Source organism: Paroedura picta, chromosome 8 (assembly GCF_049243985.1).
Source record: "Paroedura picta isolate Pp20150507F chromosome 8, Ppicta_v3.0, whole genome shotgun sequence".
NCBI lineage: Eukaryota > Metazoa > Chordata > Lepidosauria > Squamata > Gekkonidae > Paroedura > Paroedura picta.
Window position 1 is genome coordinate 35,857,469 of NC_135376.1, and position 13,923 is coordinate 35,871,391.

Here is a 13,923-nt window from a genome sequence, read left to right on the forward strand (position 1 = left end):
AGATTTTCACAGTCAGAGTAGTTCAGCAGTGGAATAGGCTGCCTAAGGAGGTGGTGAGCTCCCCCTCACTGGCAGTCTTCAAGCAAAGGTTGGATACACACTTTTCTTGGATGCTTTAGGATGCTTTGGGCTGATACTGCGTTGAGCCGGGGGTTGGACTAGATGGTCTGTATGGCCCCTTCCAACTCTATGATTCTATAATTGCCTGATACTTCTGTGTTGAAAAACTAGAACCCTTTTATTATATTTTCATATTATTTTATTTCATTTCTACCCCATTATGCTCCCCAATGGAACCCTCCCCAGCGGGACCTCGCCAGCATTTTTATTCTTCAAAAAATGCTATGAGGTAGGCAAGGATGAGAATGTGCACCTGGTCCAAGGCCACTCTTTATGGGAGAGTGAGAATTCAAACCTGTGATGTCTCAGATCTTACTCCATTGGATGGATGGGACAGACATCTATAATGAAGGTTGTAAAACCAGTCCAGGAATCATGGGTCTATTTAGGAAAATCTCAGGCCACGCTGGCCATGGATTTTTTTTGCGGGGTTTTTTTGCGGGGACATCATCTGGGCATGTAATTTGTGTCACTGTGAGTGGGCAAGTAGTTGTGAATTCCCTGCACTTTGCGGTCACTTCCAACCCTATGATTGTATGATTCAGTCTCAAAAGACTTTGTCAAAGCAAGACTTCCCACCTGACCCTTTCTTTGGGAACATTCCCTACCACATTTCTGAAAGGAAAAAAGCTTCTCCACATGCCTAACACATCTTCACAGCCTTTGCAGCCCAAGGTCCAGCTCACTTTACACAAAATTATTACTGGACCTTCTACATTATTGATTTTTTTCCCATGTGGAAACCAACTAAACTCATTTGGAATATGATCCAGTTACGGGGAAAGAGTCTGGAGATAGTGGATCTTTTGTAAAACAAGTTTTCCACACTGATAAAACTGCAAGGCAAAGCAGATACTAAATTTATCTCTGTATCATGAGGCAATTGTTGCTCTAAAATGGATGAATGAAACAAGATATGGGGGTACTACTGAACTGGCTGCAACTGTTATTGCCACATGTGGCTGTAGCTATCGTTGCCATAATGACACTGCACAGCAAAGGGTGAAAAAGAGATAGTATGTGTTTATTCACACATCACCAAAAGGGCATTTCAATTATCATAAGGGTTGCTCACTTGGAAAAAAAAAGTTGCAAAAACAATACAGTAGATGCCCTTAATGACATAAATCACTTTGTGTGCAGATACTGTAGGACGTATTTTAAATTCAGAGTATACAGTTTTAAAAACGAAGTATTCTTTAAAAGCTATTCTGGTTTTTATAAAAAACACACCTAGAAATGTTATATCAGCTTTGGTTTCCTAAATATATTCCTAAATACCTAATTTTAGAGAGAGGGGTATTTTAATAGTCAACTGAACAGATCAATTCAAAAATTACTTATTGACATCCCAAACCTGAATCTGTAAGCTAGGATTTCAGTACATGAGGGCTGCACAATCTATGATCTATTAAGATAAATATAAAAGCAACTATTAAGGGCTCAGTGATTCTCCTGGTTTGGATTTCCAACTTTGACATGAACTGTAAAAACATGAACTGTCAAGCATATGGCAAGCTACCATCCCTGAATGGGGGACCTTACTTGGGCTGATGGATCTCAAGCTATGCCAGCTTGAAATAGACTCTAAAATTAATACCTTTAGTGCCTGATATCGCATTCTACTGCTTTGTATTGATATTGATCGAGCCAACTGGTCATCCTTACTCTGGCTGGAAGTTTTATATCTGTCCTTGCTCCAGCTTCTAAAAGTAACTTCACTACTTTGACATCTGCACATTTCACAGCAAAGAAAAGGACGTGCATAGGGTTGCAGCTTATATTGGGATCTGCGCCTCTCTTTAGGAGCAGTTTGATTGTAGCCAATTTCTTTTTGTGCCTAAAAGCAGCAGAAGATAATAAGTCTGATCAACTGTTAAAATCTCTTATAACATTATTAAAATAACAGCATTTCTAACCCTACAGTGCTAGCATTGCGGAATAAAGCTGGACTGCATTCAAAAGCAATCCTATTCAGACTTACTCCAGTCTGTCAGTGTAAGAATTGGAAAAAGGCGAATGCAAACCAGACACAGGAACCAATTTTCTGGATATGATTGGACAAGACAAAGGCCTGAAATTCACAATGATCACAGAAGCCTGTTGAATGATTTCAAAACTTAGCACAATAAATATTATAATTATGTACAATATATCACACAAAAAACCCTTCAAGAATGTAATTGCTGTAATCTGTTGTCTCAACCAATCTTCCACTGCAAAAAAACCCAACCCCCTGCTTTGTATTTGGCTGCAACATTTCAAACGCTGATCAGTTAAATTGCATACATAATTTCTTTGCACTGAGATACCTACATATAACATCTGTCCGTGTTTTTTGAAGACTGGAAGTATGTTTTGGCTATTCTTTTAATTGTTGTGAATATCTCACACTAATTTTTTTTCAGAAGAAGAGGAAGATGAGCAGCAATGTAGACAGACTAGGCAATAAGCAAATTAGCCTACAGGAGCCTGGTAATATCACTAGCCCTCTCCCATGCTGGCCCACCCTCCATGTGGCACATTACGGTACTCCATGGGCAACCCTGGCTTACGCCTGAAAATGGTTCCTCTGTCTTCTTTTGCAGCCACTTACTCTGTTATAGATATTGCCATCCTTCTCAATAGGCCTTTATGATCAATTTCCCCAACATCAGGGGTGTAGGGTACGTTCAACATTTGTTGGCTGAGAACAGCTGCACCAAGCTGCAACATTTCTGTGGTAACATTCATTTTAAAGTTGTAAACACCACAATGGGTCTCAGTGCTGCACACAGTCCTCTTTTCTTCAGCTTGAGATTCCCTATCTTCTGATGGCTTAGTTACAGACACTGCACCAGAATCTGTCTTATCACCAGAGACAGCTACTCCTCCAGCAGATGCACAGGCAGAGCTGGAGGATTCGTTATATTCTGTAGCATCTGGAGAAAGTTGAGGAGCCTCTGACTGTGTCCCTAAACTTGTTTCTTCTGGTTCCTATATAAGGGAAACATAAGGTATATTTCAAACAAAGGGGCCATTCTTGACCAATTTCATTATTATCAGTTTGAATTTTAATATATACATCTTCAGAAAATATAGCAACAGTCTAACCAATCTACATTAAGAATTTTATTCAATAAACACTGCCTGTACACACTCAAAATGTTTATCACACTGAGAAAGTCTTGAAACTGTTTTAAAACCAGAAAGGATACTTGGTAAAAACCCCATTTTCATGAATGTATAAATCTGATACCCATTTTTGTCACCCCACTTGTATAAGGAACATATTACAAAAGAAACCTGTCCTGCATCAGTTCATACATGATGGTGGTGGGAGTGAGGACCACGTAAAGGAAGTCAGCTACAAACTGTCCTTTCTTTTTATTTGTTTATTTATTTTCTTAGATTTTTATACCACCCTCCCATACGGCCCAGGGCGGTTTACATGGGAACTTTGTGGAATACACAGAATGCCATACATTAATAACAGTCAAACAATATATCAATACAATTCTAATAGTGAATATAAGTTTAACAGGTTACCATAATTAACTTGTTGAACAATTTCAATAGAACAACTTTAATAGAACCCCTAGCGAGGTCATATTATGGAGGTTATAACTTGAGGAAGACTGGCAGATGTTTCTTGACACTTAGAAACTGCTACCACTGCCCACACATCTCAAATCGCTCTTCAACACCATACATAATAATTTAACATGTTGCATTCCACGCTAGTATATAGCATTGAAGAAATTAAAGCTTTGAATATATATCTCATGGCCATGTCAGAATTTTCCTGCTTTTTTATAAACTGCACTTTCTCAAAGACCTTCTGATTTTGAAATGTATTTTCTTTTAGCAGCCACCACAACCATTAATCTAAGTCATGTGACAGTTGTGCCCTGTATTGTGTTCCAACACTTCGCTTAACTACACAACAAGGGGAGTAATTCATTCAACTCCAAGACAGTCCTGGGATGCCAAACAAAGCAGCTGCCCAACTGTTATTACATCTTGAACTCAATCAGCTTTGAGTGAGTAGCAAAATCAGTCAAGTAAATAATGTAAACCTGTAGGAGCTTGTTGGGAAAAAAACTGGTATGCACTTCACATGACTATATTTCTGACTTACAGATTTATGAAAGACTGACCTCATTTCTAGAAATATTCCTTTCAGCAATATTGGGCTGAAATGATTCTGCAGGGAAATAATGAATAATACACATAGATAGAGCTGATAATCCTTCATCACTGCATTTATTCACATCAGCCCCGTTATCGAGAAGAAGATTGATGATATCATCTTGGTAATTTATCTGCCAAAGGGAGAAAAACTGAGTCATTTTCATACAGGAGTAATGTCTTCTTCTGAATTCTAATATTTTTCCAACCTTAATTTGAGTTAAAAGTTTCAGGTTGTAAGTTTTGCTTTACAGACAGAGACATATCCTACATCAGTGGTTCCCAAAGTGGGCAGTACTGCCCTCTGGATTACATGAAGGATGTGACCAGGACAATCCAACAATTTCTTTTTTGAAGACACAAATGTTTTGCTCAGTGATGGACACAAAATGATCAGGTATGACACTGCCTATTTATCAAAACATAGTTCAATGAAATAAATTTGCAGCTGCAAGGAAATGAGATCAATCTGTCTTCCCTATGCTTATTTCCAAGTTAAATCTATTCAAAGGCAAAATAGGCTGTCATGGGATACAAAATGATGATCTGCAAGTTTCTTTGTGGCCATTTGGATATGCTACATCAAGATATGTCTGGGCAATTTGAGAATTTTCCTCCCATGGAAATAGCAAATGAGTAAAAAAAATCCATTTTCGGATACTGAGGAACTTGGGATAGTGAAGGAAGAATAAACTGAGCTACAATATGACACTGAGATGAATTCACTGTTTAAGAAATCATACCAAGAATTTTGGTTACAGAAGTAAATTTCTGATTTGTGTCTTGCACTATGGAGAGTAGTTAAGAGGCTCCTTAGAAGGTGGCTTTAGTGTGGTCATCCAACTATCCAAGCAAAGAAACTAAGTTCAGATTACTAAACATTGTGATCTAAGACTCCCACGAAGTGACATAGGGAAACTGGTATCACTTCATTAAGTCCATCCATCACATTAAGAATTTACTGAACAGTAAAGTAGCTACTAAATATGATTTCTAAGATTCTTGCTAAATGACTATCAGACTTTGAAAAACTGATATTACTGGATCAAGTTCATCCACTATATTGAATAAATTAAATTGCTTTAATAGGATTTTGAATAAATCTACAATAATTATTATTGCATAATATTTGTTTATTTGAATTTTATTTTTATTTTTCTTAGTGGGTCATCCAAACCATTATTCTGAACAGGATAGGATGGGGCACTGAAGATGGCTTTATGGAATCATGGGGGCAGTTGTCCCAAAAAGTTTGAGAATCACATCTCTGCACAGATAAAATTTCATGTTGATGAACAGGAGGTTCCTCCTGAATTTGCTATGTCCAAACCTCCTGTTATGAAATTTATCATCATTTTTTTCACAGTGGCATATTATCACAGTAAGGTAAAAGGTAAAGGTATCCCCTGTGCAAGCACCGAGTCATGTCTGACCCTTGGGGTGACGCCCTCTAGCGTTTTCATGGCAGACTCAATACGGGGTGGTTTGCCATTGCCTTCCCCAGTCATTACCGTTTACCCCCCAGCAAGCTGGGTACTCATTTTACCGACCTCGGAAGGATGGAAGGCTGAGTAAACCTTGAGCCGGCTGCTGGGATCGAACTCCCAGCCTCATGGGCAGAGCTTTCAGACTGCATGTCTGCTGCCTTACCACTCTGCGCCACAAGAGGCTCTTGTCACAGTAGGAAAGAGATATCTAAATTCAAACCATTTTGTCTTAAGGCAGAATAAGACATGTAATAAGATTTGAAGTCTTACAGCAGCAGCAGCAAGAGCCGTGTAGCCATGTACATCAGCTATGTCTGGATGAGCTAGGTTTTCCTTCAGAATTGTATACACTCTGCAATAGTCTCCTTCTGCTGACTTCTCAATCAACTGTTCAGATGCAAGTTCTTTGGGACCTTTGAGTCCCAAACCATTCCGATGGCCTTCAAGAATGAAGCTAATATCCCAGTCAATGTCTGCCTGACAGTGCCTAGATGTGAGCAATAACAACATGGAACAGTAAGACAATTCAAGTATATAACCTCCATGGTCCTAACTTCCCCAAAATATTCTCTATGCCATGCCTTTCTTCAGCTAAAAGGGTGCATAATTCTCCTTTCTCATGCACATGTGGATAATTATGTCAACACTTTATGTAAAATGTGTCTGCTCTTAGTCTCTATGAATGGAGGGAAGGGTTGGACATTTATATTTTAATTAATAAACCTTGTCTAGGATACATTAGTTCACACTGCAAACAGAAACTCACATAACAGCCCTGATGCATCAGACCACTCTTTCATCTAGTCTAGCATCCCATTTCAACAGAGGCCATGGCTACCCCCAATGCTACCTCCTAGCACTGAAGGCTCCCACTAGGCATCATGTCTAGTAGCAATTGATTGGCTTCTCCTCTATGTATCTTCCCAATCCTATTCAAGAGCCATCTATACTCCACACAAACAGTGTGGTGGTTGGTGTCTGCTACCGACCGCCTGACCAACGAGAGGATGTGGATGCTGCACTTTGTGAGCAGCTTGAGAAAATATCCAAACGGCAGGACCTTGTCATCATGGGTGACTTCAATTTCCCAGATGTGTGCTGGGAAACAAACTCTGCGAAGCGTCCTCAGTCATGCAAGTTTCTCACCTGCCTGGCTGACAATTTCATTTATCAAATGGTAGATGAACCCACAAGAGGTTCAGCCATACTGGACTTAATACTGACCAACAGGCAAGAGTTGGTGGATGAGGTGAAGGAGGTGGGGACCCTAGGGGGAAGTGACCATGTCCTCATAGAATTCCTTTTGAGATGGGGAGCCAAGGAAGCTTGTAGCCAGACGCGGATTTTGGATTTTCGTAGGGCAAACTTTAATAAACTCAGAGACATGATGAGTGTCATACCATGGACGAGAATGCTGGAAGGGAAGGGAGCATGTGAAGGGTGGGCGCTACTCAAACAAGAGCTATTGCATGCTCAATCAATGACTATTCCAGAAATACGAAAGCACTGCAGGAGCTCTAAGAAGCCTATTTGGATGAACAGAGAACTTCAAGAGGAACTAAGAAAGAAAAGGAAAATGTTCAGGAAATGGAGGGAAGGTCAGAGCTCTAAAGAAGAGTACCTACAGGTTACTAGGCACTGTAGATCAATCATCAGAAAGGCCAAAGCTGAGAGTGAGCTGAGATTGGCCAGGGAAGCCCATTGTAACAAGAAAAGATTTTTCAGTTACGTGAGGAGCAAACGTAAAGTAAAAGAGGCAATAGGCCCGCTGTTGGGTGCGGATGGACAAACGCTAATGAAAGATGCAGAGAAAGCAGAAAGGCTTAGTGCCTATTTTACATCTGTTTTTTCCCACAGGTCAAAGTGTTTAGGCACATCTAGAGATGGCTGTAGCCAAAGGATAGTGTCTGGGTGGCAGGTTAACATGGATAGAGAGGTTGTCGAGAGGCATTTAGCTGCACTGGATGAGTTCAAATCCCCTGGTCCAGATGAAATGCACCCGAGAGTACTCAAAGAACTTTCCAGAGAACTTGCACAGCCCTTGTCCATCATCTTCGGAACCTCTTTAAGGACTGGAGATGTCCCGGAGGACTGGAAAAGAGCAAACGTTATTCCGATCTTCAAAAAAGGGAGGAAGGATGACCCGGGAAACTACAGACCAGTGAGTCTGACCTCTGTTGTGGGGAAGATAATGGAGCAGATATTAAAGGGAGCGATCTGCAAACATCTGGAGGACAATTTGGTGATCCAAGGAAGTCAGCATGGATTTGTCTCCAACAGGTCCTGCCAGACCAACCTAGTTTCCTTTTTTGACCAAGTAACAGGTTTGCTGGATCGGGGAAATTTGGTTGATGTCATTTACTTGGATTTTAGTAAAGCTTTTGACAAGGTTCCCCAAGATGTTCTGATGGATAAGTTGAAGGACTGCAATCTGGATTTTCAGATCGTTAGGTGGATAGGGAATTGGTTAGAGAACCGCACTCAAAGAGTTGTTGTCAATGGTGTTTCATCAGACTGGAGAGAGGTGAGTAGCGGGGTACCTCAGGGTTCGGTGCTCGGCCCGGTACTTTTTAACATATTTATTAATGATCTAGATGAGGGGGTGGAGGGACTACTCATCAAGTTTGCAGATGACACCAAATTGGGAGGACTGGCAAATACTCCGGAAGATAGAGACAGAGTTCAACAAGATCTGAACACAATGGAAAAATGGGCAAATGAGAACAAGATGCAATTTAATAAAGATAAGTGTAAAGTTCTGCATCTGGGTCAGAAAAATGAAAAGCATGCCTACTGGATGGGGGATACGCTTCTAGGTAGCACTGTGTGTGAACGAGACCTTGAGGTACTTGTGGATTGTAAACTAAACATGAGCAGGCAGTGTGATGCAGCGGTAAAAAAGGCAAATAACATTTTGGGCTGTATCAATAGAGGCATCACATCAAAATCACAAGATGTCATAGTCCCATTGTATACGGCACTGGTCAGACCACACCTGGAGTACTGTGTGCAGTTCTGGAGGCCTCACTTCAAGAAGGACATCGATAAAATTGAAAGGGTGCAGAGGAGAGCGACGAAGATGATCTGGGGCCAAGGGACCAAGCCCTATGAAGATAGGTTGAGGGACTTGGGAATGTTCAGCCTGGAGAAAAGGAGGTTGAGAGGGGACATGATTAGCCCTCTTTAAGTATTTGAAAGGTTGTCACTTGGAGGAGGGCAGGATGCTGTTTCTGCTGGCTGCAGAGGAGAGGACACGCAGTAATGGGTTTAAACTTCAAGTACAACGATATAGGCTAGATATAAGGAAAAAGTTTTTCACAGTCAGAGTAGTTCAGCAGTGGAATAGGCTGCCTAAGGAGGTGGTGAGCGCCCCCTCACTGGAAGTCTTCAAGCAAAGGTTGGATACACACTTTTCTTGGATGCTTTAGGATGCTTAGGGCTGATCCTGCGTTGAGCAGGGGGTTGGACTAGATGGCCTGTATGGCCCCTTCCAACTCTATGATTCTATACTCTATACTCATAGCTATCCAGCGCCAGTAAAATCTACAATTTAATTACTAATTGAGCCAGTAAGTATTTTCTTTTGTTTGTCCTCAATCTACTGCCCATCAACTTCATTGCTCCCATCCATTTCTAGTATTACAGAATGGGGAAAAACATTCTCTCTTTCCTCTTTCTCTACCACATGTATATAAACCTTTATTGTGAACCCCAACCTGGGTCATATTTTTTCAAAAATAAAAATTCTCAGACTCTACAGATTTTCCTCATAGGAACAGTACTCCAACCCCTTAATCATCTTGGCTGCCATCTTCTGCACTTTTTTCAATTCTTCAATATCCTCTGAAATATGGTGACCAAAACTATAACATTTTTCCAAGTGAGTCATGACAATATTGGACATTTTATTTTCAGTCTCTTTCCTAATAATCCCCAGTGGGGTGTTTGCTTTTTTCACTGCTGCTGTACCCCAAGTTACATTTTTATCACCACACTCTGACAAACAGAGCCACCATTAGTAGGATTGGAGGGGGGGGGGGATAAAAGCAGTGGCAAGACGCTGACTCTTTGGTGAAAGCTAGATCAAAGCTGTATTCTTGTAATTCAGCAGCAGTGAAAGAACAGATAGTGTAAGGTTGTTTTTTTTTTTAAATCATGCAAGTTGAACTGCAGTACACAGCTAGAAAGAAAAGGTGTAACTAACAGTTAACACTCCAGAACACAGTATTTCCATGCACTAAATTTAAAAGATCGAATTTCCCCATCACCCACTTCAACCCACCTATCAAAGCTTACCTATATTTATAGATGTGCTTCTGCATTTTGACCATAAAAGGAGTTATATTGGTAATTGGCCATAGTTTTTCATAAGGCAATCGTTTATTTCTCTTGAAGTAACTGGAATCAAATTCTTTCTTGAAAGTCCGAGTAAGAGGAAGATGATCTGCATCAATTGAGTATATAAACATCTTTTCAGGCAATGTGTAGGTGTCATCATTTAAGAGAAGGCTTTTGTAGCTGTAGAAAAATGGATCCTTCTCCTCATTTAGGTTCCACATTCCAGTGTTCTCTTCAGAAATATATTGTTTATTGTCTTCAGCTTCAAAATAGATATTGAGTTCTGGGAACTCCAGAAGAGAAAAATGCCCAGGAATTTCAGTACACAATTTAATTATGTGTTTTCGATGCCACAAGCCAACATCTTGACTATTATCTGGATAGCTTTCAATCCCTGGTCCAAATCGCTCATCAGTCTTGTAAAGTCCCTACAGAAGAAGAAAAAAGCATGTGGAAAAACACACTTGTAAGTGTATTTCCACAAATAATGTGTATAGATTGCCTAAACACAACACTGGAATGAACATATTAGAGGTTCAAATATAAACAAATATAGACCAGTTCATGAACCAACATTTGGCATGAACTTGGCCCAGATCAAATCCTCCAAACCTTCCCCAAACATTTACTGGTCTTTTGCTTGGCAAAACAGACCAGTGGAATGACTTAATTTCTGCCTAACAGCTGATGGGCACATCCACCACACTATTAGGCTGACATTCCTGCAAATGTACATCCACCTGCAAGCCATTTCACTGGTTGATTTTGCTTCCCCCTGCTTGGAAGCAACTGGAAACAAAACCGACTGGTGAAATGGCTGCCAGCCATTTAAACTTAACGGTTTGGCAGGTCCACCCATCAACTGTTAGGAATAATGCTGCCAGCATTTAACCCATCCGTTTTGCTCCCTCCCATTTTCAGGATTTTTCTGTTTATACCCATTCCTAATAGTTGGTATGATCACTCAATGCACCAACTAGGGACAGTTAAAACAGGACCTCAAGCCATGGTTTGAAGTCGTTTAACTGACCAAAGTCAGCATCAGATGAACAAACTTAATTGTGGCTTCTTCCCAAGTTCCACCTTCACCACAGTGCAGACCAATATACTAATCTCTCAGTCTTACCGTACTTCTTTCTGGTACAATCTGTACCAGGGGAAAAGAGACAAGATATGTCCAGAAGCCACAACCTCCCATTTTCTTAATACTGCAAAGACTAACTGTAGTTCACCAGTTCAATGTGTATCCAACGCTGTTCTTGGTACTGAACAAACTATACACTGACTGCAATATATTAATTTTGCCATTTTAAATAAGCAAGTTTGTACTAACCTATTTGTTATAATCACTGAGTTTGATATATTGTTCTTGTTTATGTTCTATGTGAACCGCCCTGAGCCTTAGGGGAGGTATATAAATGTAATTAATAAAATAAATAAATAACTCTGCACTGCTAAGAAAAATAAACATCAGCAGAAAACATGGATTCTGTAATCAGCATGCTATAGCAACACTATCCTGCTTCTGTCTAATTACCTGATATATTCTTCCATCTTTATATTCCATGGTACCATAGCCTTCTTTATGGCTAAGATAAAATGACCCAGTGAATTTGGAGCCATCAGGCCAAAAGTAAACACCTTTGCCATGACGATGATCTTTATAAAATTGGCCCTCATATCTCTGAAACGAGAAAGAAAAAATATGCGAATACAAAGATATAAACATACAAGCCACAACTGTTCCTCAAAACAATGGCAAACAGAATATCAATGCACTGTATTATATGAAATTGTGTTAATTTGGGTACCTGTAACAAAGGAGCATATAGTAGAAGATGCACAGATAACAGAACAGCTACATAAACACAGAAATAACATGTCAAAGTCATAAAAGTCATGTGATGCCATCAAAATATAGGCTAAATGCTCAACCATAACTATAAATATCTTTGTTTATGAGGTAAGCTAGTAACTGAAAGAGAATGGATCTAATTTTCTACATGTGGGCATGATGCAGAAGATGCAAAGATGCAAAGGATGCATGCAGGCTGTTTTAACTACAGCAGGCTTTCTCAAATGGAGTTTCATGAAACCCCGAGGTTTTGCCAACTGGGTGGGCATTAATTAATTTTTATAATCTTTTAAAAATTATCAGATGATATGACCATATATGGTCATGCTTGACCCCCTTTCAAAATGGCCAAATATGGGCTTAGAGGGGGTGGGAAGCAAAGGAGCCCCAGCCATATAGACGCTTGCTGGTTGAGGCTCATCGAACATGGTAGTGACTGGAGTCCAGAGAGGTAAGTATTCTCATTTAAACTTAACTGAAGGACAGGGGGACAAAGCCGTGCAGGCTTGCTATAGCCCTATTCCTGGCCCAGAGCGGTAGACCGCTAAGCCGTTTCAAATGCTGAGGGAACAGAGTGGGATAGGTGTGCTTTGGCCCCATTTTTGGTGTTGGGGTGGGGGTAGCAGATCAATACAGGCCTGTCCCAGCCCAGTTTCTGCAGGCTCCCTTTGTTGAATAGCAAACTGGTCGCCAGGACCAGAGTACAAGTATGGTTCTGTTCATAAATAATCTGAAAATATTTCTGTGCTGTCACTTCCTGTGCTATAGGAGTAGCCTAGTGATATAAAATCCAATGAGGGTATCCGGGTGATGCCACTTCTGAGTCACAAAAATGAGAAGTGTACATACTGGATGGGAGAAACACTTCTGGTAGCAGTGTGTGTGAATGGGATCTTAGAATACTTGTGGGCTGTAAGCTAAATATGAGTAGACAGTGTGATGCAGTGGTAAAGAAGTTGAATGTAGTCTTGAAATGTATCATCAGGCATCACATCAAAACCACAAAGTGTCATTGTCTTGCTGTACACCACACTGGTCAGACCACATCTGGAATAGTGTGTCCAGTTCTGGAGCCCTCTTGAAAAAGGATGTGGACAAAACTGAGAGGGTGCAGAGGAGAGCAACAAGGATGATCCGGGGCCTGGAGACTAAACCCTATGAGGAAAGGATGACGGGAATGTTCAGCATGAAGAAGAGGTGGTTGAAAGGGGACATGATTGCTCTCTTTTAAGTATCTGAAAGATTGCCACTTGAAGAAGGGCAGGGAGTAGTTCCTGCTGCCAGCAGAGGATTACCCACAGTAATTTCTTTAAACTACATGTAGAATGATACTGGCTAGATATTGGGGAGTGGATTCATAAGGAAGTTCAGCAGTGGAATAGGCTGCAATAAGAGATGGTGAGATCCCCCTCACTGGTGGTCTTCAAGCAGTGGTTTGATACTTAGGCTGATCCTGCATTGAACAGGGGATTGGACTAGATGGCCTGTATGGCCCCTCCAAACTATGTTTTAATTATTCTATGTGACATCCAGGGGCGTGGCAGGGAGCTATGGCCTGCTGACATCTCTTTCAGGGTTTCTTGAAGCCCAAAGAATGTAAGAAGGTTGAGAAAGGCTGGACTCGAGGAGCCCAAAGAGACATATCACCATCATCAGTCCTATATAAGCTTATTCAAAAGTAATCTACACTGCGCTCAATGAAACTTATTTCCAAATATGTGTACATAGTACTGCAGCCTTAGATTATAATATATGAAACTCAAAGCACCATGCATGATATTCTGTCTCCACCTGGGGGTACAGCTTATCTGTCCTTTCAATATGCTCTCCACTTTCCAAATAGTGAGAGCTTCAAGAGCCAGGTGCTAGATCTCAGGCAATGCTAGCAATGGCAGCCAGCCACTGAGACACCTCAGAAGAGGAATGGGACTAGGAAACTTTGTGAGAGCTCAG

General features: G+C 40.7%; 1 protein-coding gene across 2 annotated transcripts in view; it reads right to left on the reverse strand.

Annotated features, from left to right (window-relative positions):
• ANKMY1 (ankyrin repeat and MYND domain containing 1) overlaps nucleotides 1-13,923 on the reverse strand; it is a 46,187-nt gene that overhangs the window by 27,762 nt on the left and 4,502 nt on the right. For both annotated transcript variants that reach the window (XM_077349007.1, XM_077349006.1), the window contains exons 3-8: nucleotides 11,653-11,799; nucleotides 10,074-10,543; nucleotides 6,048-6,264; nucleotides 4,260-4,424; nucleotides 2,717-3,096; nucleotides 1,789-1,960 (exon numbers count right to left, since the gene is read on the reverse strand). In XM_077349007.1, the coding sequence (XP_077205122.1) occupies nucleotides 1,789-1,960; nucleotides 2,717-3,096; nucleotides 4,260-4,424; nucleotides 6,048-6,264; nucleotides 10,074-10,543; nucleotides 11,653-11,799 (1,551 nt within the window). The remainder of the gene's footprint in view (nucleotides 1-1,788; nucleotides 1,961-2,716; nucleotides 3,097-4,259; nucleotides 4,425-6,047; nucleotides 6,265-10,073; nucleotides 10,544-11,652; nucleotides 11,800-13,923) is intronic.